We start from the raw sequence: 26,620 nt of genomic DNA on the forward strand, positions 1-26,620 counted from the left end.
GCGTTTAGTTGGACCATCATTTATTTTTTAACAGGACCAATGACCCCAAACACACCTCCAGGCTGTGTAAGGGTTATTTGACCAGGAAGGAGAGTGATGGGGTACTGCGCCAGATGACCTGGCATTCATCAGTCGCCAGACCTGAACTCAATCGAGATGGTTTAGGGTGAGCTGGACCGCAGAGTGAAGGCAAAAGGGCCAACAAGTGCTAAGCATCTCTGGGAACTCCTTCAAGACTGTTGGAAGACCATTTCAGGTGACTACCTCTTGAAGCTCATCAAGAGAATGCCAAGAGTGTGCAAAGCAGTAATCAAAGCAAAAGGTGGCTACTTTGAAGAACCTAGAATATGACATACAGTATTTTCAGTTGTTTCACACTTTTTAGTTATGTACTATACTTCCACATGTGTTAATTCATAGTTTGGATGCCTTCAGTGTGAATCTACAGCGCTCATGGTCATGAAAATAAAGCAAACTCTTTGAATGAGAAGGTGTGTCCAAACTTTTGGTCTGTACTGTATATAATTATGTTGGCTTTGAAGAAGCCAACATATTGTTCTACAAGTTCAGCTTAATCTTCTTCTTCTTATTATTATGTTGGCTTTGAAGAAGCCAACATATAGTTCTACAAGTTCAGCTCGTTCTTCCTCTTCTTCTTATTATTATTATTGGCGCCCTCCCCCCTTTACTATACGCTCCTCCTCCTACAGTTTTAGGGGTACAAACGCCAAACTTTCCACATTTATTCGTCTTATAGCAAAGTATGTTGCTTGTGCTTTTATAAGCGATCCCAACCACTGTGCCCCTGCGGCGGACCACCGAAGACCCTTTTTTTTGTATTGTTCAAATCGCTTCACTCGTACAATTTTGAAGCTACACAGGCCATACTCGGACCACTTATTGTTGGTGTCACCCCGAATAAAAATATGCATATGCTACCAGTGGCCAATAAAAATGTAGCGATTTTCTATGCGCTACTCCTCCCTGAGTTTTAGGAGTACAATTATGAAACCTTGCACATTTGTTTGGCATATACCCGACCCGAATAGGTTGCTTGTGCTTTGTTAAGCAATCCCACCCCCCTCTGTGCTCCTGTGCTCCTGTGGCAGCACCTCGAAGACCCAATTTTTCTTTCATTGGAAAATTTTAAACTTTTGCCACTCATACAGCTTTGAAATTAGACTCACTAAACTTGGGTCCTTTAGTCATGGGAAAAAGCTGTAAAAGTCTGTGCGATTTTGGGGACCCAAAAAAGTAGATGGGGCCACAAATAAATCAGATTTTCCCTATTGACTTCAATGAGGAAATGTAAACAGCTGTAATTGTCACAGTAATAAAGCCAGAATTTCCAAATTTGGCTCACTGGGTGACCGGGATGAAAATTGTGCAAAGTGGGCGGGGCCACATGCAGGCAAATCAGACACAAAGCCAACATCATGTGGTTTCTTCAGAAACAATACCATCTAGTTATTATTAGCGCCCCCAGTTATATACACTCCTCCTACAGTTTTAGGGATACAAGTATCAAACTTTCCACACGTATTCGTCTTATAGCAAAGTATGTTGCTTGTGCTTTAATAAGCGATCCCACTCACCACACCCGTGTGGTGGACCACCAAAGAACCTTTTTTTTTTGCCATTGACTTTGACAGGGAAAAAAAATCAAATCACTGCCGCTTGTGCAGTATTGAAGCCACCCTCCCCAAACTTGGACCACATATTGTTGGTGGCACCCCAATAAAAATATGTATTTTGGGGGGAACCCTGAAGTGGGTGGAGCTACTAACAGCCAATGAAATTTTTGCAATTTTCTATACACTACTCCTCCCAGAGCTTTAGGAGGAGGAGGAGAGCCCCATGTAGACTTTCATTGGAAATTTTTAAACTTTTGCCACTCGTACAGCTTTAAAGTTAGACTCTACAAACTTGGATCCCTTTGTCATGGGGTGAAGCTGAAAAATTCTGTCACATTTTAGGGGAAGTGGGCGGAGCCACAAACAACCAATCAGATTTTCCCTAATGACTTTAATGAGAAAATGTAAAACACTGTAATTCTCACAGTATTAAAGCCAGAATTCCCAAACTTGGCACACTGGACGACAATGGGGCTAAAATATGGCAAGGTGGTCGGAGCTACATACAGCCAATTAGACACAAAGCCAACATCATGTGATTTCTTCAGAAACAACACCATCTAGTTAATTTACATTTTTTTACTTACGTTCTTTTGACATCTTGTTCTACCATTGCTATGAGTTCTTTATCTTGAAAAAATTTATTCCACAGGCTCTGAAAATACACATTTAGTTAGTTAAAAATACTAAATCAGAGGTTCATTCCTGTGTCTAGTGCTGAGCTTAGAGTTCCTTGGGAACTGCTGATCAACTAGCTAATGGGAGATTCATTTATCAGCCGCTAGTTTGCTGACTGTTAGTCCTTGCATCTCATTAGCCCTAATAAGTTTTTTAATTTTGCTCACTATATGCATCATCTCTATATGAGAGAAAGAGTTCACATCCACAGAGCTCCGGGGCATAATTACTAGGGTAGGGCAAATGTTGATAATATTGTGTTGCTATGGAGGGTAAGGAGGTACAATGGTATGGCGCACCTTGAAGCTGCCTTCAGTGGGAGGTATAAGGAGGAGAACAATGCCCTCAGCTGAAATGATCGGGCACTCTGGATTTCTTGCAGCTCTTACTGGTTACCTTGGCCGAAAACCCTCCAGCACTTGCACAAGGTTAAAAGGGTACCTTAACTGAAAAGAATTACAAGAGTTTCACTTACCTGGGGCTGTGCCGAACCTGCAGTGTGCCGAACCGATCCACCGTTCCCCCACCGCGGCACAGTTTAGTTTCTGCCGAATAATCAGTACGCAATCTGACGTGAATGCTTACAAGGATGCACGCGGCCCGCGCAAGGGCAGTGGACTGCAGACTGATGAGTCAGTCTGCAGAAAAAAGACTAAGCTGTGGCGGGGGGTCTGAGCAGGCACAGGACAGCTGCAGGAGGCTGGTCAAAGCCCCAGGTACGTGAAACTCTTGTAATTATTTTCAGGTGAGGTTCCCTTTAAGAATCTTTCTAAACAAGACTGGTAGACAGAAGTGCCAAAGTTTGTTGTTGAACAATAGATGAATCTAGGAGTTGAAAAGAAGTAACAATGGAATCTACTGTTTGATGCTAATTCACTGCAGTAAGATTTTTATTCCAAACAAAGTACCATTGCCATGGTTATGAAGAAGAGCAATTCGATATCATTGTCAGTTTTAATCATATTTAGCGGACTGCAATTTGAAAGATCATTTTTAATAGTATTAAAAACACCAAAAGGACCTGTATAGTACCAGTCTATGGTATTGACATAAGACTTGTTCAGGGTCTATGGCTAAAAGTATTAAAGGCAGAGGATCAACAGTACAGCCAGGCAATATGCATTGTTTAAAAGGAAATAAATATGGAAACCTCTATGTTCCTTTTAATACTGCTGACTGTTTTTAACCTCCTTGGTGGTAATGACGAGCTCAGCTCGTCCATTACCGCTGGAGGGCGCTGCTCAGGCCCTGGTGGGCCAATTTTCATAATTTTTTTTTTAAAACACGCAGCTAGCACTTTGCTAACTGCGTGTTTAGGTCGATCGCCGCCGCTACCCGCCGATGCGCCACTACCCGCCGCATTACATGCCCCCTCCCCCCCCGAGACCCCGTGCGCAGCCTGGCCAATCATTGCCAGGCAGCGCTGAGGGGTGGATCGGGACTCCCGATGACATCATCACGATCGTCGCCATGGTGACGGGGGAAGCCCTAAAGAAAATCCCGTTCAGAACGGGATTTCCTTATGGGCATACGCGCCGGCGGCGATCGGAGGGGTGGGAGGGACGCCACAGGGAGGGGGGCATCGTGTAGCTAGGCTAGCTACATGATTTAAGAAAAAGAAAATCAAAAAGCAATGCTGCGCCACCACCCTGGCGCATTTAATAGAACGCCAGGGTGGTTAATGAATAGGGCTGAAATACGTGCAAAGATTTTGCCCTGCTTTTGTTTGAGCAACTTGATAAGACTTCATTGTTCTGCACTGTGAAGCGTACTAAATCTGGGAATACACAATGAGATTTTTCAGCAGATTTATTGACCGATCGACTTTTCGATCGACTTTTCTTATCAATTTACATTCACTTCTATGAGAAATCGATCAGAAAAACATTAGAAAATAAAATGGAACCTGTCAGAGATGATCTATTAAACCATCTATCTGCCAAAATATCTCATGATGTATTCCTAGCATAAAACTACATTATCATTTTGAAACCATGCAGGCAACTTGACACTTTGCCCTCATAAGTCTTTGTATGTGCTTTTGTTATTTTATTAGAGAATTAAAAAGGTCAGGTTATATGATTTAATCTGATTAGTGAAATTAATGAGGTCACAACATGAGGTTTATCATTTCTATAAACATAAAGACTACTTGAATTCATTGGTAGAGTTATGAATAAATCTGTGGGATGCAAGTATGCAAATAGCGCAACATTGCAGAAGAGCCAATCAGGATCACTTTTATTGATAACAGACAACAAATAACCACACAGTGGGGTCACTGTGTGGTTATTTGTTGTCTGTTATCAATAAAAGTTATCCTGATTGGATTTTTATGAACCTATGACTTTTCATGGATAAAAGTTCTTTTTCATTGAAAATAATGGTGGTGTGACGATTTTGAACCTCTAAAGCTTGTTGCCTGGCAGAATTGGGAGTCAATCTCTCACAGGGCAGGGCCTAAGCTGTACAGATACGTTGTTAGCCTCCAGGCAAAATTGTTATGGGGGGAGCCAAATGTCACTGCCACTACAGTGCAGCTTGCTGAATCTCATCTCTGGACTCAGTTGTTGTTGTTGTTGTTGTTGGTGGTGGTGGGGGGGGGGTGTAGTTCACAGGAAGTGGGTGTAGTTCACAGGACGTAGGTGTGAGCAATCAAAATACTTAATTACTGTCTTAAAGAGAGACTGAAGCGAAAAAAAAATTATGATATTATGATTTGTATGTGTAGTACAGCTAAGAAATAAAACATTAAGATCAGATACATCAGTCTAATTGTTTCCAGTACAGGAAGAGTTGAGAAACTCCAGTTGTTATCTCTATGCAAACAAGCCATTAAGCTCTCCGACTAAGTTAGTCCTGGAGAGGGCTGTTATCTGACTTTTATTATCTCAACTGTAAGTGAACTGTTTACTTTTCCTCTGCTAGAGGAGAGGTCATTACTTCACAGACTGCTCTGAAAGACTCATTTTGAATGCTGAGTGTTGTGTAATCTGCACATATTAGAGAATGATGCAATGTTAGAAAAAACACTATAAACCTGAAAATAAAAGTATGAGAATATTTTCTTTGCTGCTAATCTTCTAGTAATTATTCATAGTACACAACCAATTCATTATATCATATATTTTTTTTCGCTTCAGTGTCTCTTTAAGTCTTAATTGCTGCATGAAGATGCAGGAAGGAGAGCTATGTAATGTTTTTTTGTTTTATTAGCAGAGTACCACAAGGAATTTCATGCTGAAAGTGCCATGCTATAAGACTGCGTCTACTCCTCTTATAAAAGCCAATCAACTATTTACGTCCTGTTACTAAGGGAGATTAAAGCTTATAGCTGGTACACATAATGGGGTTGATTCACTATCACTATAGCTCCCCTTACTGCACATTTAGCATGCCTTATCAGAGTTAACTTGCCTTATCAGAGTAGCATAGCAAGCGCTACAAACTTATGCCTGCTAATGGGCAATGACAAGAGCTCCACTCATCCTGCCCTGAGCCCCTGTGGGTCCAATCACTTCAAAGGACATTATCCCTGCACTTTGATTGGCCCAATAGACTGCCTGTCAAGTTTCCTGCAAGTGACAGGCAACCCATTGGGCCAATTAAAGTGCGGAGATAATGTCCTTTAAAGGGATTGGACCCGCTGGGGCTCAGGGCAGGACGAGTGGAGCTCTTGTCATTGCCAATTAGCAGGCATACGGTAAGTTCGTAGTGCTCGCTATGCTAATCTGATAAAGCATGTTAACTTTGATAAGGCATGCTAACTCTGATAAGGCACATTATTTGTTATGAGTCTGTTTTATGGTAAGACACTTCATCTTTGAGACATGACATGTTTTACACTCTATACAAGTCTGTGAACAGTGCTCTGTCATTTTATCATCTGAGTTGCTTTTATTACAATCATTTAGAAAGTAAGTGGACTACCTAAAGTCACCGACGTATGTACAATCTTACCTAAAGATAACCACTAGCAGACCTGTATTTCTGAGCAATCCATATATGAAATATGATCATGACACTAAAGTACAGCAAGAGGGTAAAATAAGGGATCATGTAATGTCATTGAAACATATATAATATGTAGTTAGCCTATAAATAAAACATAAAGAATGTCAACTTACCCCTTCGTCCTGTGACAACGGATTATTTATCACTAAGTCTTGCTGGCCAGCAGCATTTCTGGGATTTGTTATGTGCTAAAATAAGACAAACAGGACGTCAAGCACATATCTCTTAAGTAAACACTGTTTCAACACGGCACCAAATAGCAGAAATATCACTTACTATTTCCTTAATCTTTTTATACCATGTTCTTAACTCTTCCGTTTTACTTATCCATTGGCTTCTGTCTTGGGGTAAAACATTTAGAAACAGCTGCCAATAAAATTGGAAATGTGTTACAAAACAAGCTTAGGAAAGGACATGGATTATCAAGGGAAAAAATATAGTGCACTGAAAAGAACACTGGAAGATACATGGCATGAAATAAATTAATGGTACAGTTGATGTGTTTTGGAGGCGGCACTCTAGCACAACACACACTGGAAGCACTTCGCAATAGACCATGCTTAACTCTATATGAGCAGGACTGAGGCAAGTGTAAAGCTAACAGTCTATGGCTGCTGACTCAGTATCCATCCTCTTCTGATTCTGTGTTAAAGGACATCCAAGGTGAAAATAAACGGATGACAAAAACAATTGTATCTATACTCCTTTTCCTAAAAAATAACTTTTTCAGATATCCCACAGTTTTATTTTATATTTAAACCTAATTTTTAAGTTTTTACTGTTTCATTGTTTCTGCTCAATGACACCTTCATTGAAGTATGCACGAGCTCAAATCTATGAATTATTGACCCTTTTTATCTCTTTCCTGCTCCGGGAAGCTATTTACTGAGAGGAAAGTATTTTATGGCTGTAATTACTTAGCAGTGAGGGTTATGTCATAGTCTGACCCAGTCCGACCCGGACAGAAACTGTCACTTGCATACCTGATGTTTAACTCTTTCAGGCAGAGAAAGAAAAAAAGGAACACAGCCTAGTTATTTGTGCTTGGCACTATACATACACATGCCTATCTCATCATGTCACATGTCACCTCAGTTGTCCCTTAAGCAAGGTCACAACAGGATCCTGAAAGGACTACACTCATGCTATAGCAGGTTACTATCTCAAGGAACTGTTTAAAACCATTTCAGAAAGGAGTTGCAAAATAATATATCCTATTCAGCTCAGAGAACAGTCTGTGGCCACCAAAATAAAAAAGTGAATTGTTTACCTATGACATACATGTCAAATTGTATTGGGGAGGGAGGAGGCATTAAACACCAGGGAACTGTAAAGAGTAGGGAGAACCACTAGACACCAGGGAACCTTATAAGGAAGGGAGGAAGCATTAGACACCAAAGAACTGTATAGGGAAGGGAGTGGGCCACTAAACACCAAGTAACTGTATAGGGGAGGGAGGAGACATTATATGCCAGGGAACTGTATAGGGGAGGGAGGGGGTCCAATCAACATTGAGGTTGGCTAGCGACTTAGTCTCAGTGTTCAGTTTCGTCCAACTTTGTATTTGAGGTGGACAACCCTGATTCTTTGACTAACACTGTTCAATATACCTGTACAACTACCAGTAATGCCCTTATTCTTTAAAGGACCACCGTCGCAAAAAAAATTGTAAAATTTAAAATACATGAAAACACAAATTTATTCCAGTAAACTGTGCTATAAATTACGTTTCTCCTATGTTGTTGCTGTCAGTTAGTCCCAGTGCACACCAAAACCGCTAGCAGAGCCATAAAACGCTAGCAGTTTTTGGAGCCGATTTCAGAGCGATTCTAGGTATGCTTAGAGACGTTTTCTACACATGCCTAGCGTTTTTGGGAGCGTTTTTGTGTAGCAGATTACTAATAATGTTACAGTAAAAGCTGTTACTAAACAGCTTCTGTAACAAAAACACCTGGAAAACAGCTCTGATCTAGCGTTTTCTTTTTGCTAAAAACCTCAAACCACTGGTGTGCACCATCCCATTGAAATACATTAGCCAAGCGTTTTCATAGGCGGATGTGGTTGGCGGATCGCTCCTAAAACCACTCGGTGTGTACTGGGCCTTGCAGTAGGTTGTAGAACTTGGAAAAAAACTGATAGGTTTTGGACTAGCTAATCATCTCATGGGGGGTTCTCAGGGCTTTCTTTATTTTCAAAAGCAATTCGTGAATGGCAGTTGCTCGGTTCTAGAGATGAGCGTAATGACGTAATTACGATTTCGCGAAATTTCACGTAATTAGTGTAATTACGATTATGGCCATAAGTACATAATCGCAATGAAGAAGGATTTTGCAAAATTTCGCGTAAGCGTAATTTTCGCATTACAATGGGTATTTGTTCATGCCGTAATTTCGCATTAAACGCTACCGTAATTTCGCGTTAAACCGTAACGCTCCGTATAATATAAAAAAGCCGCCGACTTTAAGGGTTAATAGCAAAGCCCCCTTAAATGCTAAGAGCCTCAAATTTGGAGAATATATTAAGGAGATCAGAAGGAATAAGAGGAAAAATTTTTTTTTCAAAAAGACCTTATAGTTTTTGAGAAAATCGATGTTAAAGTTTCAAAGTAAAAATGTATACATTTAAAAACCCGCCGACTTTAACGGTTAATAGCAAAGCCTGCTTAAAGTTTAGGAACACCAAATTCCTAGGGTATATTAAGGGGATCAGTGGGAATAAGAGGAAATTTTTTTTTTCAAAAAGACCTTATAGTTTTTGAGAAAATCGATTTTTAAGTTTCAAGGGCAAAAATGTCTTTTAAATGCGGAAAATGTCAGTTTTTTTTGCACAGGTAACAATAGTGTATTATTTTCATAGATTCCCCCAAGTGGGAAGAGTTTTACTTACTTCGTTCTGAGTGTGGGAAATATAAAAAAAAAAACGACGTGGGGTCCCCCCTCCCAGACCTCTTTAACCCCTTGTCCCCCATGCAGGCTGGGATAGCCAGAATGCGGAGCACCGGCCGCGTGGGGCTCCGCACCCTGACTATACCAGCCCGCATGGTCCATGGATTGGGGGGTCTCGGAAGGGGAGGGGCAGCTAAGCTTTCCCCTCCCCCTCCGAGCCCTTGTCCAATCCAAGGACAAGGGGCTCTTCTCCACCTCCGATGGGCGGTGGAGGTGGAGGCCGCGATTTCCTGGGGGGGGTTCATGGTGGAATCTGGGAGTCCCCTTTAAAAAGGGGTCCCCCAGATGCCCACCCCCCCTCCCAGGAGAAATGAGTATAGAGGTACTTGTACCCCTTACCCATTTCCTTTAAGAGTTAAAAGTAAATAAACACACAAACACTTAGAAAAAGTATTTTAATTGAACAAAAAACATAACCACGAAAAAAGTCCTTTAATATTCTTAATTAACCATTAATACTTACCTGTCCCTTTAAATAAATGATCCCTCGAAATAGCCTCGGAAATGTTCTATCAGTTACAATGTAACAAAGTTATTACAATGTAACAACTTTGTTACATTGTAACTATGCCGCACCCGACGTCACTCGCCGCTCAGCCGCCGCATACCCGTCTGCGCTGCACGGACCCGACAGAGCTCTGAGCTATATAGCTCAGAGCTCTCTAAGCATCTTTGTATTTGGGCTCCAAGGAGCCCCATTGGTCCTTAGCAGACCAATGGGGTTCCTTCAAATCAGAAGGAACCCTATTGGTCTGCTAAGGATCAATGGGTCTCCTTGGCGAAATTACGGTAGCGTTTAATGCGAAATTACGGCATGAACGAAACGCGAAATTACGCGTTGAAAATTACGCTTACGGTATTTTCAATTACGATTTTAATGGCAATTACGCTACTGTAATTTCGCATCGTAATCGCAAATTTCGCATGCGTAATTATAGTAATGCAAAATTACGAAAATTTCGGCTCAACTCTACTCGGTTCAACTGACAGAATAGTGTATAAACAGGTAGTGGTGATAGTGGTGGCAGAGGGCGGCCTGCATCTTTGTATAGACGTAGCTGGAAAGTGCAATGGTTAAGGGCTCTGCTTTTGACACAGACCAGGTTTCAAATGTATCCCTTCCTGTTTAGTAAGCTGCACCTATCCAGTAAGAGGACCTTGGGCAACTCTGCTTCTGCATACTCAGTGCACCCTAGAGGCTGCAACTCCGGCGCTTTGCGTGCACAAGGAGATAAGAGCGATGTAAATGCTCTTGATTTTGTCTTTCCAGTGAGTGCTTAGAAAAACACATTCAGCCAAGCTCAGCAGTAGTTGCCACTGGCTAATATCATCTGGTTCAGTCAAACATCTTTCCTGTGCTTATATTGGGATTCATTTAACCATGCAAGAACAGAGTTAGAATCATATCTACTGTATTGTGACATTATTGTTGGAAACTGATCAAACCTCAGTAAATATAGATCCCCATAACAAACTGCAGCCATAAATCAAAACCATGTTAGGAGATCGACTCACATGACCAACTCTAATAACAGATCAGCCCCCAGCAAAAGATCCCCATGACAAACCCTAGTTAGTGAATGCAAGATAGGTGTGGCCTAGAAATCCAAATAAGAAGTAATAGCCTCTATTCAGTTTCGTCCTAAGATTGCTAAAGACAAGAAAAGACACGGAACATCCCAAAAACATACAGATAAGTTAATTGGCTTCCCCTAAAATTGGCCCTGGACTGTGATACATGCACTACGCCATACATACATAGACATAGGACTATGGTAGGGACTAGATTGTGAGCCCCTCTGAGGGACAGTTAGTGACAAGACAATATATTCTGTACAGCGCTGCGTAATATGTCGGTGCTATATAAATACTAAATAATAATAACAATATCTTGCACAAAATCTCCTTAATGCATAGGTGTTGGCTTACTGAACAGGAAGATCTGAGATTTGAACCCTGGTCCCCTGTGTCAGAGGCAGAGTCCTTAACCATTACACTTTCCAGCCACCCCGGGCACATGGGAAGCGACTTGGAGTATAACGGGAATATCTGCAGACAGTAGGAACCACACTTGAGCAGCACTGCCAATTTAACAAATGCTGAAAACAGTTTAATGTTAGAAGATTAATACTTCTACAAAGGAAAAATATGTTTTCAAAATGACATTTGACTGTGTCATCATCCATGGCTGCTTTAGGTTAATTTTACTTAATGGTTATGTTCCTTTTGTTATGAATTATGGCTATATTAACCTCTGCAGTGTGCTATACCATCTGTTGACAGAGGAATAATCTGCATGGCTGCATGTGATACTGAAAGAAAGTATTCTCCCTACATACATTAAAAAGAATAAATCCTGAAGACATATTATAAAAACTGTGTGCAGGCTCTTGCACATTATACTCACATGGGGACAGATAGGGCTCGGATAACAAAACATATCTTTCTCAGTTTAAAGATTACTGTATTTACTGTAGGTATAGTGTGCTTGCTCTACATGCATCGTTACCATACATAGTGGTGCAAAGATAGGGGATGTGGAGGTTGCAGCTGCACCAGGGCCTATGGACCTTAGGGGCCCACATGCAGCCTTCCACCAGTCACTGCATAAAGTCTTTACTGGTGCTTAGCAGTAATGATCATAGGCTTTGAATAGTCACAATCATTAACAAACCATTAATGTTTCCCTGCTTACATCTCTCACAGTGACGGTTCCTGAAAAGTTGATTTTGGCCCAGTGTTTGCACTGCAGACCATGATTCTGTTGCTATGCCATGGACCATAGATGCATAAATGTGGTACATGTGGTGTAGATCTAATGTGGAGTGATGTTAAAGCAGACCTCCTCCCTCTGGCACCCCCCCTATCTTTCTCCTCTACTACCTGTACCTCTTGCCTCCCTTTCTCCCCATGCCACTTGTTTGACTCTGCCTTGCACTTCATTCCATGACAAACTTCTCTCTCCACCTTCAGCATCTCTCTTTCTGTCTCGGTCTTTAAAGAGAAACTATAACCAAGAATTGAACTTTATCCCAATCAGTAGCTGATACCCCCTTTTACATGAGAAATATATTGCTTTTCACAAACAGACCATCAGGGGGCGCTATATGACTGATTTTGTGCTGAAACCCCTCCCACAAGAAGCTCTGGGACCGTGGTACTTTTGGCAGTTTGTTACAATGTAACAAGGTTCACAGACAGGAATTAGCTGTTTACAGCTGTCTCTAACAGCCAAAACAGCTAGCAGCAGCTACATAACCTGCCCACAGTAAAAATGTCACCATGTAATAAATGTCAGAATGTAAATCGGGGAGAGAAAAGATTTTACAATGGGCAAACACTGACTAAATCATTTATACATAATTATTGTAAAAATGAAGCACTTTTTTATTACATTATTTTAACTGGAGTTCATCTTTAAGACACTGCCACTACTTGTTCTCTGTTAACATTTTTTTTCTCCCCGTTGCCTATCTCTTACATTGTGTTGTCTTCTTAGTTCCTGCTCATTTACTTGTTATGCAGCATGAGCTTACACATGGGGGAATGGAGAAGGCAGGCATTTCTAAAATCCTTGATAAGCTCTCTGTCTGGTCTCTTCACTCTGCTCCCCCTCCCTCCTCTGCTGAATAGACACATTGCCTTTGCAACAACTGAGTCCCTTAAAGTGGACCTGAACTCTTGCACAGGACAGAAGGAAAACAAAGACATGCACCCTGAATGTATTTAGAGAGTTTAGCCTGTTTAATTCCCCCTCATTTGTGTCTAATCACAAGTTGTAATTTGATCCTTCTCGTGTCACATGACTGCCTATGGCAGATAAGCAGATAAGCCCATTTAAAGGCACAGGCTGTAAACGATATGTCTGCTTCCATGTACCAGGAAGTAGAAACTGTGCAAATGTATTTTTTAGGATTTATATCAGCTGTACAGATAAATGTTTTTTGTTTGAAAGTTATTATGTTGTTGCGTATCTTTTAAAGCAGAGAAGAGTTCAGGTCCACTTTAAGCAGAGGGAGAATGGGGTGCAGAGTGAAGAGACCAGACAGAGAACTTCTAGCTGGCAATAATTACATTTGCCAATTAGCAGAGATCAGAAGAACATACAAACTCTGCATTGAAAATAAACATTTTTACACACATGGAACAGTTTTAAATGTTCTTTTACGTACCTAAGAGTAGGCACTTCAATTTGAGTTTAACCCAATTTAACGGAGATACCTCAGTGACAGATGATCTCTAGTGAAATACCCTTTAGTGAGATATGACTATAATTCTACTTTCTCAATCCCAAACCTCTTGGTGACAGAGACCTCACTAAAAGTCCCCATAGCAACAATGGTCCCCATAGCAACAATACTGTGAATGACCCCCACTGACAGATCTCATAATGACAGATCTCTCCCTCCCCAGTGACATCTACCCATAGTGACACATACCCAAGGGAAGGGCAGAGATCCTATAGTGACAGCGACAGAACTAGTAGGTGTAACTAGTAATGGTCAAGTATGTAAACAGCTTGTGGTGCTTTAGTCTCAATCATCTCCCAGGGGAAAGATCAGGGGTGTAACACGTTATTAATATGTAAACAACTGATTATACTGTATGTGTATTTCTTTTAGAAGTTAGATAAGAAAATAGACAAAAATAAAAATAAAATATAATCAAATCAATTAAAACGTTACATTGTAAACTGTAGTTTCCATTAGCCAGAATAAGTCTTTTGTAAGGAAACAAGTATGTCATATCTCATAGATGCAGCTTTGATACAATCAGAAAAACAAGAATGAAAGGAAAATAATTGTATGTTTACATGTGCATATAAGAGGGTGAAGATAATGAGAAGACAGACACTGCCCCTCGTCAGCATGTCTGGGATGCAGGATATCCAGAAGTATTATTAAGTATGACAGAAAGTGGCTGGGCTTATGCGGTTTGTAATGTGTTTTGCCACAAACATGCTAGAGCATCAGTAGACCTGAAACAGAAGCTGCTTTTTGTAACTTCACCAAACAGCTAAAACCATTCAGAAAAAAAACAGGAATTCTCAGATCTGAACATATCTTAAAGCGGACCTGAACTCATAACTTACTCTCTGCTCAAAAAGATAAGCAACAACATACTAACCTTGAAGAATTTTTTTTTTTTATTACAGCTGATACAAAGCCTGCAATAAATCTGCAGTGTCTACTTCCTGCTTTCAGGGAAGCAGGAAGCAGAAATATTGTTAACATCCTGTGTTTACCAATTAGCTGCTCTGCCTTTACAGTCAGCTGACTCAGCTGAGATCAAATTACAACTTGTGATTACTTACAGATGAGAGGGAATAAGACAAACTAAACTTTCTAAACTTATACAGGGTGCATTTCTCTCTGTTTTATTCTGTGCAAGAGTTCAGATCCACTTTAAGATCATTTGCATCAGACATAATTTCTGTAAATTCTTTGGACAGCTGACAAATCCCGCAGCAACTTGGTCATCTGCTTGCATTAGTTTGGTTAATGTTGTTAGCAGCCATTGGATATGACACAATGAGCCTAATTAACTAAGGCAGAGTCAAGGTGCAAAACATATGTGACCCTGCAAACCTTTTTCATGAAAAATAAAAATTAGCCATTCTCTAATATATCAGTTACTGTAATAAAAAAAAGCTGAAGTACCGTATTTTTTGGACTATAAGACGCACCTAGATTTAGAGGGTAACAATCAGGGGAAAAAATATACACTAAATCTGGTGCGTCTATGGTGCAGGGGCGTCTTATGGACCCTTTTTCCCCAAAACTGTCTCTAGCTAAGCTACACTGACTGCCCAACCCAGCGACACTAACCCCTGCTGCTCCAGTAACTACCCTACAATAACCCTTGTTGCCCCACCATCTACACTAACTACTCTACACTTACTCCTGCTGCCGCACTAACTACATCACACACTAACCCTTACTGCCCCCAAGACCTACACTAAGCTACAATGCCCACTACCTACACTAAGCTACAATGCCCACTACCTACACTAAGCTACAATGACCCCACTACCTACACTAAGCTTCAAATGCATGTTTCATACTTACCAATCTAGGGGAGATGTGTGCTGCTGGGCTGCTTTTGATCCTGGGAAACTGGGATGGCATCCTGGGTCCTCTGCGGTCCAGTCCAGAGAGTGTCAGGGTTGCGTGGGTGCTGTGCTGACATCTGTCATGACTCCCGGAGCCAGCGCTGCTGCAAGAACTGGAGTCACATGGGCAGCTCCAGCTGATGGCCCACGTCACTCAGAGCCACAGATATCCTCCGCCGCCAATGTCCTTCATCCTTCTGGTAGCGGTAGGGAAGCAGGGTCATCTCTGATACCAAATGCCTGCTGGAGCCGTGTCACTCAGAGCCACTGACGTCATACACCGCCATCCATCCTCCTGCCTAAGCAGCTACAAGAACCGGAAGACGCGTGTCCATGCCGCTGATCATCGCGCAAGCCAGCAAACCGTGCACATGCGGGATCACGTGGCAAGCAACCATACGGGAGAAAGTCAGGAGATGGAGGACACAGGAGCACTCTGGATGGACAGGTGAGGGCTTCCACTGCCTCTTTACCTCTCCCGTTGCTGCCCAGGGACCACCAGCATAGATGAAGGGCCTGGGTTGCTAGAGAGGTGGAGGCATAAGTTATGAGCAGCGGCGGGGACCACCAGAATAGACGGGGGGCATGGGCTGCTACTAGTGCAACGGAGACATGGGTTACTAGCGGCGGGGACCATCAGCATAGATGGAGGACATGAAGGGGACTTCAGGACGTTCAAGTGCGGGAGTCATGGGCTACTAGCAGAGCCAGGGAACACAGGCATGGACGGGTGCCCGGCATTACTTGAATGGACCCTAGTGTAGCGTTCGCACTATAAGACACACCTACTTTTTCCCCAGAGTTTGAGGGAGAAATAGTGCATCTTATAGTACAAAAAATACGGTAACCGTTTTTGTTTTGCATCCCATAGTCACATGACTCTTCATTTTGATTTTTGGATATTCTTCACACCCTTATAACTCTGGTGATCTGGGCTATGCCCATTTCCTATAACTGCCTATGGAGGAAGACTGTCAATGCAAGTCACGCCTCTTTCCATAGGGCACTGTAAAGTGCTGCATCATCAACTTAAGGTGTACCCAGGCAACATAGACATGATGAGATAAACGTGTATGTACAGTGCAAAACACTAATAATCAGGCTGTTTTATTTTTTTATGTTGCTTCCTGAAATAGTAAATTTTTAGGCATGGAAGTGACAGCTTCTGTCTCATCTGTACCTTGTTGGGAATATTGTAAACCTCACTGATATGCAAATTATAGCCAAAAAAGTCTTCCTGGCAGAATACAACTTCTGAGGGCAGGGAGTAGATAGAAAGAGACCAATAGTTCATGTATTTTAACTCTGGGAAGCTTAATAGACTGCCATTCCATACATACAATAAAACATTCAATCTTTGTACATATTTAAATATCATTTAATGCCATGGGATATCTAAAAATAAAAGTCATTTTTTAGGAGTAGGAGGATAAATACAATTGTTTATCTCATCAGTTTATTTTAGACCTCAGGTTCCCTGGAGCTCTGCCTCCAGTAAAGTAGGGTGAGATAGCCAATATAAAGGGGAATGTTAGTTACCAGCAGCAATTTGAGCTCTGGACTTAGAAGGCTTTTTTTTTTAATCATTATGAGTTATGAGGGGTTGAGATGGCCAATGAGACACTAATAACTTCAGCCTGCATGTTAATTTTACAAAATGCATGCAGCCTGGGTGCCGCCGGAGCCTGAGCAGAGAGCAGCCACTGCGCATGTGCGAAGCGGCAATTGTAAATTTTAATGGCGCTCTGTGTCCAGGAGAGCAAGTGCTGGATCCAGATGGGTGAGCAGAACGATGAAAGCCTCTTTAGGATCCAGAGGCTTCCCCCTCCTGAGGTAAGTACCCCCCGGGGGTACAAAGCGGTTGTGCACGGAGGAAAAAAGCAGAGTATGAGCAGCTTCATTCTACTGGGCATGTGCTGACCTTACTTGCACATGCCCAGTGCGGACACGCTTGTCCACAGCTGGGAGTATGGCCAGGAGATGGAAGAGGAACTCTGTGCTGGAACGGTTCACTCTACAAGGCTCCAGGAAGCCTCCCATCCAGAGGCTTTCAACTACTAAGGTAAGCATCTACTTTTTCCTCCTTCCCCACTTCAAGTGTGCTATAACCTAATGGTCAAGCTGTTCATACACTACTGAATTGTTTAACATATATTTGACGTTAAATGTAAAAAAAGAACAAAAAAAAAAAATTAAAATCAAAGGCTCCCTTGATTAGCCATATTAGATAATTTTATCAGTATTGATTAAGAAAGCTCATTCCTTCTTTGATCTATTGTGGGAGTACAGGGCTAGGGGTTCCACCATGGTTAGGAGCAGTGCATAATCAACAGCTGCATAGGTTTGCACTGCACTGAGCAGTACAAAGGTAATAGTGGTGCAAGATGATAAAGGATTAGAGGAAGATATCAACTGCTTGATCTACCAGAAATCTAACCATGTATGGTCACGGGCAGAATAGTAAACTTCAAAAGCAGCAAAGACAATAGAGTAACAACTTCAGCATCAACTTTAATAACGTTACAATATTGGTTATTATATTGTGCTTTCTGTGCTGGATCTAACTTAGATTGGAATTCTGCTTATTATTAAAGTGTGCAGCTTTATAGTTGTACTATTGCATCTTCACAAGCAGCGTGCATGGACTGCAAGTGTGAGGTATGTTTACAGTAAACTGGTCCAACTTTTCCGACCAACTTGTCGTTTGAACGACAAGTTGGACTTGTGTACGCATAGTCGCGGGACTTATAACTGTCATACTCACGTGGCTCTGCTCCGTCCTCGGCGTCCTCCGCGTGTTACTTCCGCGTTGCACTGGCGTCCTCTGGTCTCTGTGCGCGCGCGCATTGCCGGCCGCGGTTTAGCGACGGCTGCCGGGGGCGTGCGTACGTTTGTGCGGAATGGCGTCAGACCTCGCGTACGCATGCGCGGGGTTTTGGCGGACGTTCGTACGCATGCGCAGCGGCCAGGATTACGCGCCAAAGTGCAGCCCTGCCCCTATAAAAGGCCTGCTCTCCCAGCAGTCGGTGCTGTTCGTTCTGACAGCTAGTGTGTGGTTCGCCTGTCTAGCCCTTGAGCTCCGGCCAGCCTTTTACTTGTTTGATCTGCCGTTGTGACCTGGATTGCCTGACTACTCTTGATCTTCTGCCCCTGGTTTGACCCTTTGCCTGATACTTGACCACGTCTGTCTGCCGCCTGCCTTGACCCTGCCTGCAACTGGATTACGTCTGCCTGCCGCCTGCCTCGACCTTACGCCTGTACTCCGACTAAACGCCTGCCTGCTGCCTGCCTCGACCTCACGCCTGCCTCTCGACTACGTCTGTCTGCTGCCTGCCCTGACCTTTGCCCGGACCCGGATTACGCTTACTGGATACTCTACACTGAGGTGTCGCTGTTCTTTCGACCACCAGCTGAGATTATCCCAGTAGTGACCTGGTGCACACTAGGCAGCTAAGTCCAGCCTTCCCTTCGGGGTTTGTCGGTGAAGACCCGTGGACGCTTAGACCCCACTACTGGGCAACATCTCTTCCTGCGGTGGAAGAATCAACAGCGGCCGAAGATATAACAGATACGAACAGCCAACATGGACACCTCTGGAGTATCAAGTGCTGCGGAACTCTCTCCTATGGATCAGCTATGCCAACAGATTGCTGAACTCAGGATCTCTGTACAACAGGTCCAGCAGGGTTACGTCCAAATGCAGGATCAGATTCAAGCCAGGGCACCTGCTGTCGGCATCCTTCCTCCCGCTACACTACCTGCTCCTGCGCCAGAACCAAGGATCCCGCTGCCCGAGCGTTTCTCGGGGGATCGGGGAAAATTCAGACAATTCAAGAGTGCCTGTCTCCTTCACTTCTCCTTGCTGCCCCGGACTTTTTCGTCTGAGCCAATTAAGGTGGGAACGGTCATCTCCCTTCTGCAAGGAGAGCCTCAGGTCTGGGCTCTGCAGCTGAGAGACCAGCAACATGCATCTCTTAGTACCTTGGAAACATTCTTCACTGCCCTGGCCGAACTGTATGACGATCCAGGACGAGCTGCCTCTGCAGAATCGGCTCTACAATCCCTTCGACAGGGTAGACGCCCTGTGGAGGAGTATGTCACTGACTTCCGCCGTGTGAGTCCTGATACACAGTGGAATGACGCTGCATTAAAATTCCAGTTCCGATTGGGTCTTTGTGATTCTCTTAAAGATGAGCTGGCCCGAGTGGGTATTCCCGAGACTCTTCAAGAGCTTATAAAACTAGCCATTCAAATTGATCGTAGATTAAGGGAGAGACGTTTGGAGAAATCAGGTGTATTCAGATCCGCCTGGAGTCCGTCAGTTCCTGTTATCCCACCAGTTCCGGTGGTTAGTGGTCCTTCCTCTTCATTAGAAGAGCCCGAGCCGATGCAGATTGGGCTTACCCGTTCTCCATTAACTACTGAGGAACGCCAACGTCGACGTACCGCTAACCTATGCCTTTATTGTGGAGCTACCGGTCACTTCCTCCAAGCCTGCCCTGTAAGGCCTCCAAGTAAGTCTACTATAAGTAAGGATTACTTCTCACAGGTCTCTTCAGGATCCTCAGCTCATATCTCCTTATCTCTTTCCCTGCAGGGTCCAGGAGGAGTGATCGTACTTAAAGCCATTGTCGACTCCGGAGCATGCTCTTGTTTCATGGATACCAACTTAGCCCAGCAACTACATCTACCAGTTCGAAACAAGAGCCAATGTCTTCCTGTACAATTAGCCGATGGATCGGCCATTAGTTCTGGGCCTATTACACAAGAAACCCTACCTTTACTGGTTACCCTCTCTTCTGAACACCAAGAGTATCTCAGCTTTGATCTGCTCCCATCTCCCTTATTTCCTGTGATTCTGGGTATACCATGGCTGCAGGCACATAATCCCAGCATTGACTGGACAACAGGCAGGATCAACTTCTCATCATCATACTGTGCACAGTTTTGCCTTCCTCAGATTGGACGTCTCTTATGCATTAGTTCAGAGATCAAGTCCACAGTTCCTGCCTGTTACCATGACTTCCTAGACGTCTTTGATGAAAGGGCAGCTGAGACTCTACCCCCACATCGAGTCTATGACTGTCCTATAGAACTTCTCCCAGGTTCAGAAATTCCATTTGGACACATCTTTCCTCTGTCTGACCCTGAAACCAAAGCTTTGAAAGATTATATTGAAGAAAATCTTCGGAAGGGATTTATTCGACATTCTACCTCACCCGCAGGCGCAGGCATATTTTTTGTGGAGAAGAAAGATGGAACTCTTAGGCCGTGTGTTGATTACAGAGCGTTAAATAAAATCACCATTAAGAACAGATATCCTCTGCCCTTGGTACCCGATCTCTTCCAACGTCTTCGTACAGCCAAAGTGTTCTCTAAGTTGGATCTCCGGGGAGCATACAATCTTGTCCGCATCAGGGAAGGAGACGAGTGGAAAACGGCATTCCGGTCTCGCTTCGGACATTATGAGTATCTGGTGATGCCATTCGGCCTGTGCAACGCCCCAGCAACCTTTCAGCACTTCGTGAATGACATCTTTAGGGATTTTCTGGATACTTTTATGATCGTTTATCTGGATGATATTCTTATCTACTCTTCTTCCTTGGAGGAACATCGGAAGCAGGTTAAGAGGGTGCTAGGGCGCCTGAGAGTTCATGGTCTTTTTGCAAAACCTACAAAATGTGAGTTTGAAAGATCAACTGTTCAGTTCCTGGGATTTCATATTTCTCCCGAGGGTATAGCCATGGATCCTCAGAAGATCTCTGCTATTCTTGACTGGCCAGTTCCCACTGATAAGAAGGGAATACAGAGATTCATTGGCTTTGCCAACTTTTACCGGAAGTTTATAAAGGGGTTCTCGGCAGTGGTGGCACCTATCACTCAACTCACGAAGGCTCACATTAGTTTCTGTTGGACTTCTGAGGCACAAAGAGCTTTTGAACAGTTGAAGATTCTGTTTACCTCCGCTCCAATTTTACACCATGCAGATCCTACTCAACCATTTATAGTAGAAGTTGATGCTTCAGAAACTGCGGTTGGTGCAGTTTTATCACAACGCTTTGGACCAAAGAATCTCCTTTACCCAGTGGCTTTCTTTTCCAGGAAATTAAGTGGGGCCGAGAAAAATTATGATATCGGAGATCGAGAACTTTTGGCAATTAAGCTGGCATTAGAGGAGTGGCGCTATCTACTAGAAGGTGCCCAACATCCATTCATTATCTACACCGATCATCGGAATCTGGAATACCTCCGTACTGCTAAACGTCTCCGCCCCAGACAGGCCAGGTGGGCATTATTTTTCTCCAGGTTTGAGTTTCACTTAACCTATCGACCCGGTTCCAAGAATGTTAAAGCAGATGCACTTTCCAGAATGTATCCGGGGGAAGTTGACCTCCGGACATCTGATACAATTCTCTCATCTCGGCACTTCCTCTTAATCCAGACAGATATCATATCCCAAATCAAACAAGTATCAACCTCCTGGCAACCCGATCCTTCTTTAAGTCTTCAGTTTAGGGATGGACTCTTTATGCATGAAGAGAATATTTTTGTTCCTGAACCACTAAGATGCTCGGTTTTGCAGTTATTTCATGACCATAAGATGGCTGGTCATGGTGGTGTGGCCAAAACAGCAGAGTTACTCCAAAGGAACTTCTGGTGGCCCAGTCTGAAGAAAGATTGTTGTGAATATATTTCTTCCTGCTCGACATGTGCTAGGTCTAAGAGTCTGAGGTCAAAACCATGGGGCTTGTTATCTCCACTTCCCATCCCATCCCGCCCTTGGGACATGATCGCGATGGATTTTATTGTAGAATTACCATCTTCCTCTGGTTTCACCGTGATCTTTGTGATCGTGGACCGTCTCACCAAGATGGCTCACTTTATACCATTAAAATCCATTCCAACTGCGGCCATTACAGCTGAGGTCTTCATCAGAGAGGTCGTGAGGCTTCATGGACTTCCTTCTGACGTTGTCACTGATAGAGGGGTGCAGTTCACTTCCAAATTTTGGCAAGAGTTATGCAAGAAACTGGAGATCCGTTCTTCATTGACATCAGGATATCACCCACAATCTAATGGTCAAACGGAAAGAACGAACCAGACTTTAGAACAATACCTTCGTTGCTTTTCTTCAGTAACACAGGATGACTGGTCCTCTTTACTTCCTGTTGCAGAATTTGTTTATAATAACAACATCCACTCTTCTACAGGACAGTCACCATTTCTAGCAAACTATGGTTTTCATCCTACAGTATTCCCAGATGTTAAAGTGCATTCTCAGGTTCTGGAGGTTCAGGCAAGGATGGAATGGCTTGTTGAAAATTTTAAATTACTCCAGGAAAATATTCAGCAAGCTCAGGCAAGAATGAAGACACAGGCTGATAAGAGGAGAAAGGAAAGTCCTGACTTCAAGGTGGGTGATCAAGTCTGGTTATCCACAACTAATCTGAAGATACGATGTCCTTCGAAGAAACTGGGGCCTAAGTATGTTGGTCCTTTCCCTATTATTAAAAAGATTAATGAGGTTGCTTTTAAAGTTGCATTGCCGGATTCAATGAAGATCCATCCTGTTTTTCATGTTTCTTGTTTTAAGGCAGTAGTTCCGGACAAATTTCCTGGAAGGTCGGTCGGTCAGCCTCAGTCGGTCTTGGTTGATGGTGGGGAGGAATTCGAGGTGGAGAGGATTTTGGATTGCAGGAGACGGGGAAGATCGGTTCAGTATCTTATTAAGTGGAAAGGTTTTGGTCCGGAGGAAAACTCTTGGGAACCAGCACGGAACGTTCACGCACCTAGGTTAGTCAATACGTTTCATAGACAGCATCCAGAAAAGCCTTGTCCTGAAGGCATTCGGAGACTGCCCGTAGGGGGGGGGGGGCAGTGTCATACTCACGTGGCTCTGCTCTGTCCTCGGCGTCCTCCGCGTGTTACTTCCGCGTTGCACTGGCGTCCTCTGGTCTCTGTGCGCGCGCGCGTTGCCGGCCGCGGTTTAGCGACGGCTGCCGGGGGCGTGCGTACGTTTGTGCGGAATGGCGTCAGACCTCGCGTACGCATGCGCGGGGTTTTGGCGGACGTTCGTACGCATGCGCAGCGGCCAGGATTACGCGCCAAAGTGCAGCCCTGCCCCTATAAAAGGCCTGCTCTTCCAGCAGTCGGTGCTGTTCGTTCTGACAGCTAGTGTGTGGTTCGCCTGTCTAGCCCTTGAGCTCCGGCCAGCCTTTTACTTGTTTGATCTGCCGTTGTGACCTGGATTGCCTGACTACTCTTGATCTTCTGCCCCTGGTTTGACCCTTTGCCTGATACTTGACCACGTCTGTCTGCCGCCTGCCTTGACCCTGCCTGCAACTGGATTACGTCTGCCTGCCGCCTGCCTCGACCTTACGCCTGTACTCCGACTAAACGCCTGCCTGCTGCCTGCCTCGACCTCACGCCTGCCTCTCGACTACGTCTGTCTGCTGCCTGCCCTGACCTTTGCCCGGACCCGGATTACGCTTACTGGATACTCTACACTGAGGTGTCGCTGTTCTTTCGACCACCAGCTGAGATTATCCCAGTAGTGACCTGGTGCACACTAGGCAGCTAAGTCCAGCCTTCCCTTCGGGGTTTGTCGGTGAAGACCCGTGGACGCTTAGACCCCACTACTGGGCAACATCTCTTCCTGCGGTGGAAGAATCAACAGCGGCCGAAGATATAACAATAACATTGGTTTTGCCCGATTCGCTTGGTTTAATCGGATGGACCAACTGTCGTTCAAATGACTGTCAGGTCCGTACGTGTGTACAAATGACCAGCGGTCATTTGACCAACTAATAGGTTGGCGCATGCGTGTAGAGGTGCAGGAAACCAACATTTCTATCAACGTGATGACGCTTGTCTTTTATGACTGAACATCCAGTCTGTCAGACGACATGTAAATTAGATAGTCGTCCGCTTTGTTGGATGTGTGTACCTGACGTTTAAACCACATGTTTGCCTGACAAGTCGTCCAAACGACAATCAGACATAAAGGTGGACGTGCATATTCACCTTAAACCTGAGACAAAAGGATTGAAAAGTTTTATATATACCTGGGGCTTCCTCCAGCCCCCTCCACGCAGATCAATCCCTCCAGGGGTCGAGTGTGGCGTGGACGCGAGTGGACAACGTCCCCCTGCTTTTTTCAGAGGGTGGACGCCGTCCACTCTGGCATGTGTGGAGGGAAGCAGCGCAGTGGAAGGAGAGCTGTGGGATCAGCGGGGAAGGGCGGACGTCTCCCCCCCTTCCCTCGCCTTAGGGCTTCCCTTCCTGCCTCTCCCTTCCAGTGTTTTTAAATCTCGTCTCGGCGACTAAAGTGGGGGGAGACTTACCGCCGTTCTTACAGCCGCAAGGGACGCTCTGCTCTGTGCGCGGGTAGTCTGGTCTCGAGTAGACCAGACTAGCCGCGCACAGAGTAGAGCTCCATCCAGCGGCTGGAAGAACGGCGGTAAGTCTCCGCCCACTTTAGCCGCCGAGTCGAGATTTAAAAACACCGGAGGGGAGAGGCAGGAAGGGGAGCCCTAAGGTGAGGGAAGGGGGGGGGGGAGACGTCCGCCCTTCCCCGCTGATCCCACAGCTCTCATTCCACTGCGCTGCTCCCCTCCTGCTGGGGGCACACTTGGCTACCTGGGGACATATCCCCCTGGCTACATATACTGGGCACATATACCCCTGGCTACATATACTGGGCACATATCCCCCTGGCTATATATACTGGGCACATATCCCCCTGGCTACATATACTGGGCACATATACACCTGGCTACATATACTGGGCACATATACCTCTAGCTACATATACTTGGCACATATCCCCCTGCCTACATATACTGAGCACATATACCTCTAGCTACATATACTGGGACATATACCCCTGCCTACATATACTGGGCACATATCCCCCTGGCTATATATACTGGGCACATATACCCCTGCCTACATATACTGGGCACATATATGCCTGCCTACATATACTGGGAACATATACCCCTGGCTATATATACTGGGCACATATACCTCTAGCTACATATACTGGGCACATATACCCCTGGCTACATATACTGGGCACATACACCCCTGGCTACATATACTGGGCACATATACCCCTAGCTACATATACTGGGCACATATACCCCTAGCTACATATACTGGGCACATATACCCCTAGCTACATATACTGGGCACATATACCCCTAGCTACATATACCCCCTGGCTACATATACTGGGGACAGCTATACACCTGGCTACATATACTGGGGACTACTACACACCTGGCTGCTTATCGAACATATACACCTGGCCACCTATTCTGTAGACATCTATACACCTGGCTACCTATTCTGGGGACAACTATACTCATGGCTTCTTATACTAGGGACACCTGTAGACCTAGCTACCTATGCTGGGGGTACCTATTTTGGGGGAAGTGCTGTCAGATTATCTGCATTTTTGGGGAACCGCTGTTAACAGATTAAGTGTATTTTGGGGAACCGCTGCCAGATTATGTGTATGTTAGGGGAACGACTGACGCCAGATTTTGCGTATTTCGGGGAACTGCTGCCAGATTGTGTATCTTTGGGGGACCACTGCTGCTAGATTACATGTATTTTGGGTGATCCGCTGTCAGGTTTCGTGTATTTTAGGGAATTGCTTCCAGATTATGTGTATGTTGGGGGAACTGCTACTGCCACATTGTCTATTTGGGGGGAACCACTGCCATATTATCTGTATTTTGGAGGAACTTCTACCAGATTACGTGTCTTTTTGGTGAAATGCTGTCAGATTACATCTATTTTCAGGGGATACACTACGGCAGAGCTCAAACTTCCCCAGCAGACCTTTTACATCACTGCTAAGGTCATGTATATTTGGCGCCACCCATAACCACGCCCATGTTATGCTTGATCACGCCCATTTTTGGCGCACCGCAGAGCTGTTCAGGGTGAGTCCACTCACCTCTTTTCCTAGGACTAGACTCCTGGTTCCCTCGCTGCCGTCCTCCGGCTCCTGGATTCTCTGATAAATGCCCCGTTATCTTTGGCCAGTTGGTGTGTACTGTGAATGTGTGGGCTGGCTGCACTTCTGCCCCGGGAGTGTTCTGAGTGCATAATGCTCCCAGCGGCCTGAGCGCCATGGGAGAGTGCGCGTGGGCAGACTGTTCCTGCACCGACTGGCTGAAGATAGCTGGGCATTTACCAGAGAATCCAGGAGGTGGAGGACAGTG

The 26,620-nt window shown here is 44.4% G+C and overlaps 1 protein-coding gene across 1 annotated transcript in view; it reads right to left on the bottom strand.

The window, feature by feature from the left end:
• The window catches only part of TBC1D5 (TBC1 domain family member 5), a 510,822-nt gene that overhangs the window by 325,711 nt on the left and 158,491 nt on the right, over positions 1–26,620 (bottom strand). The window contains exons 5-7 of the mRNA XM_068238274.1: positions 6,603–6,692; positions 6,440–6,514; positions 2,222–2,289 (exon numbers count right to left, since the gene is read on the bottom strand). Coding sequence (XP_068094375.1) covers positions 2,222–2,289; positions 6,440–6,514; positions 6,603–6,692 — 233 coding nt within the window. The remainder of the gene's footprint in view (positions 1–2,221; positions 2,290–6,439; positions 6,515–6,602; positions 6,693–26,620) is intronic.

This window comes from Hyperolius riggenbachi, chromosome 5 (assembly GCF_040937935.1).
Source record: "Hyperolius riggenbachi isolate aHypRig1 chromosome 5, aHypRig1.pri, whole genome shotgun sequence".
Lineage (NCBI taxonomy): Eukaryota > Metazoa > Chordata > Amphibia > Anura > Hyperoliidae > Hyperolius > Hyperolius riggenbachi.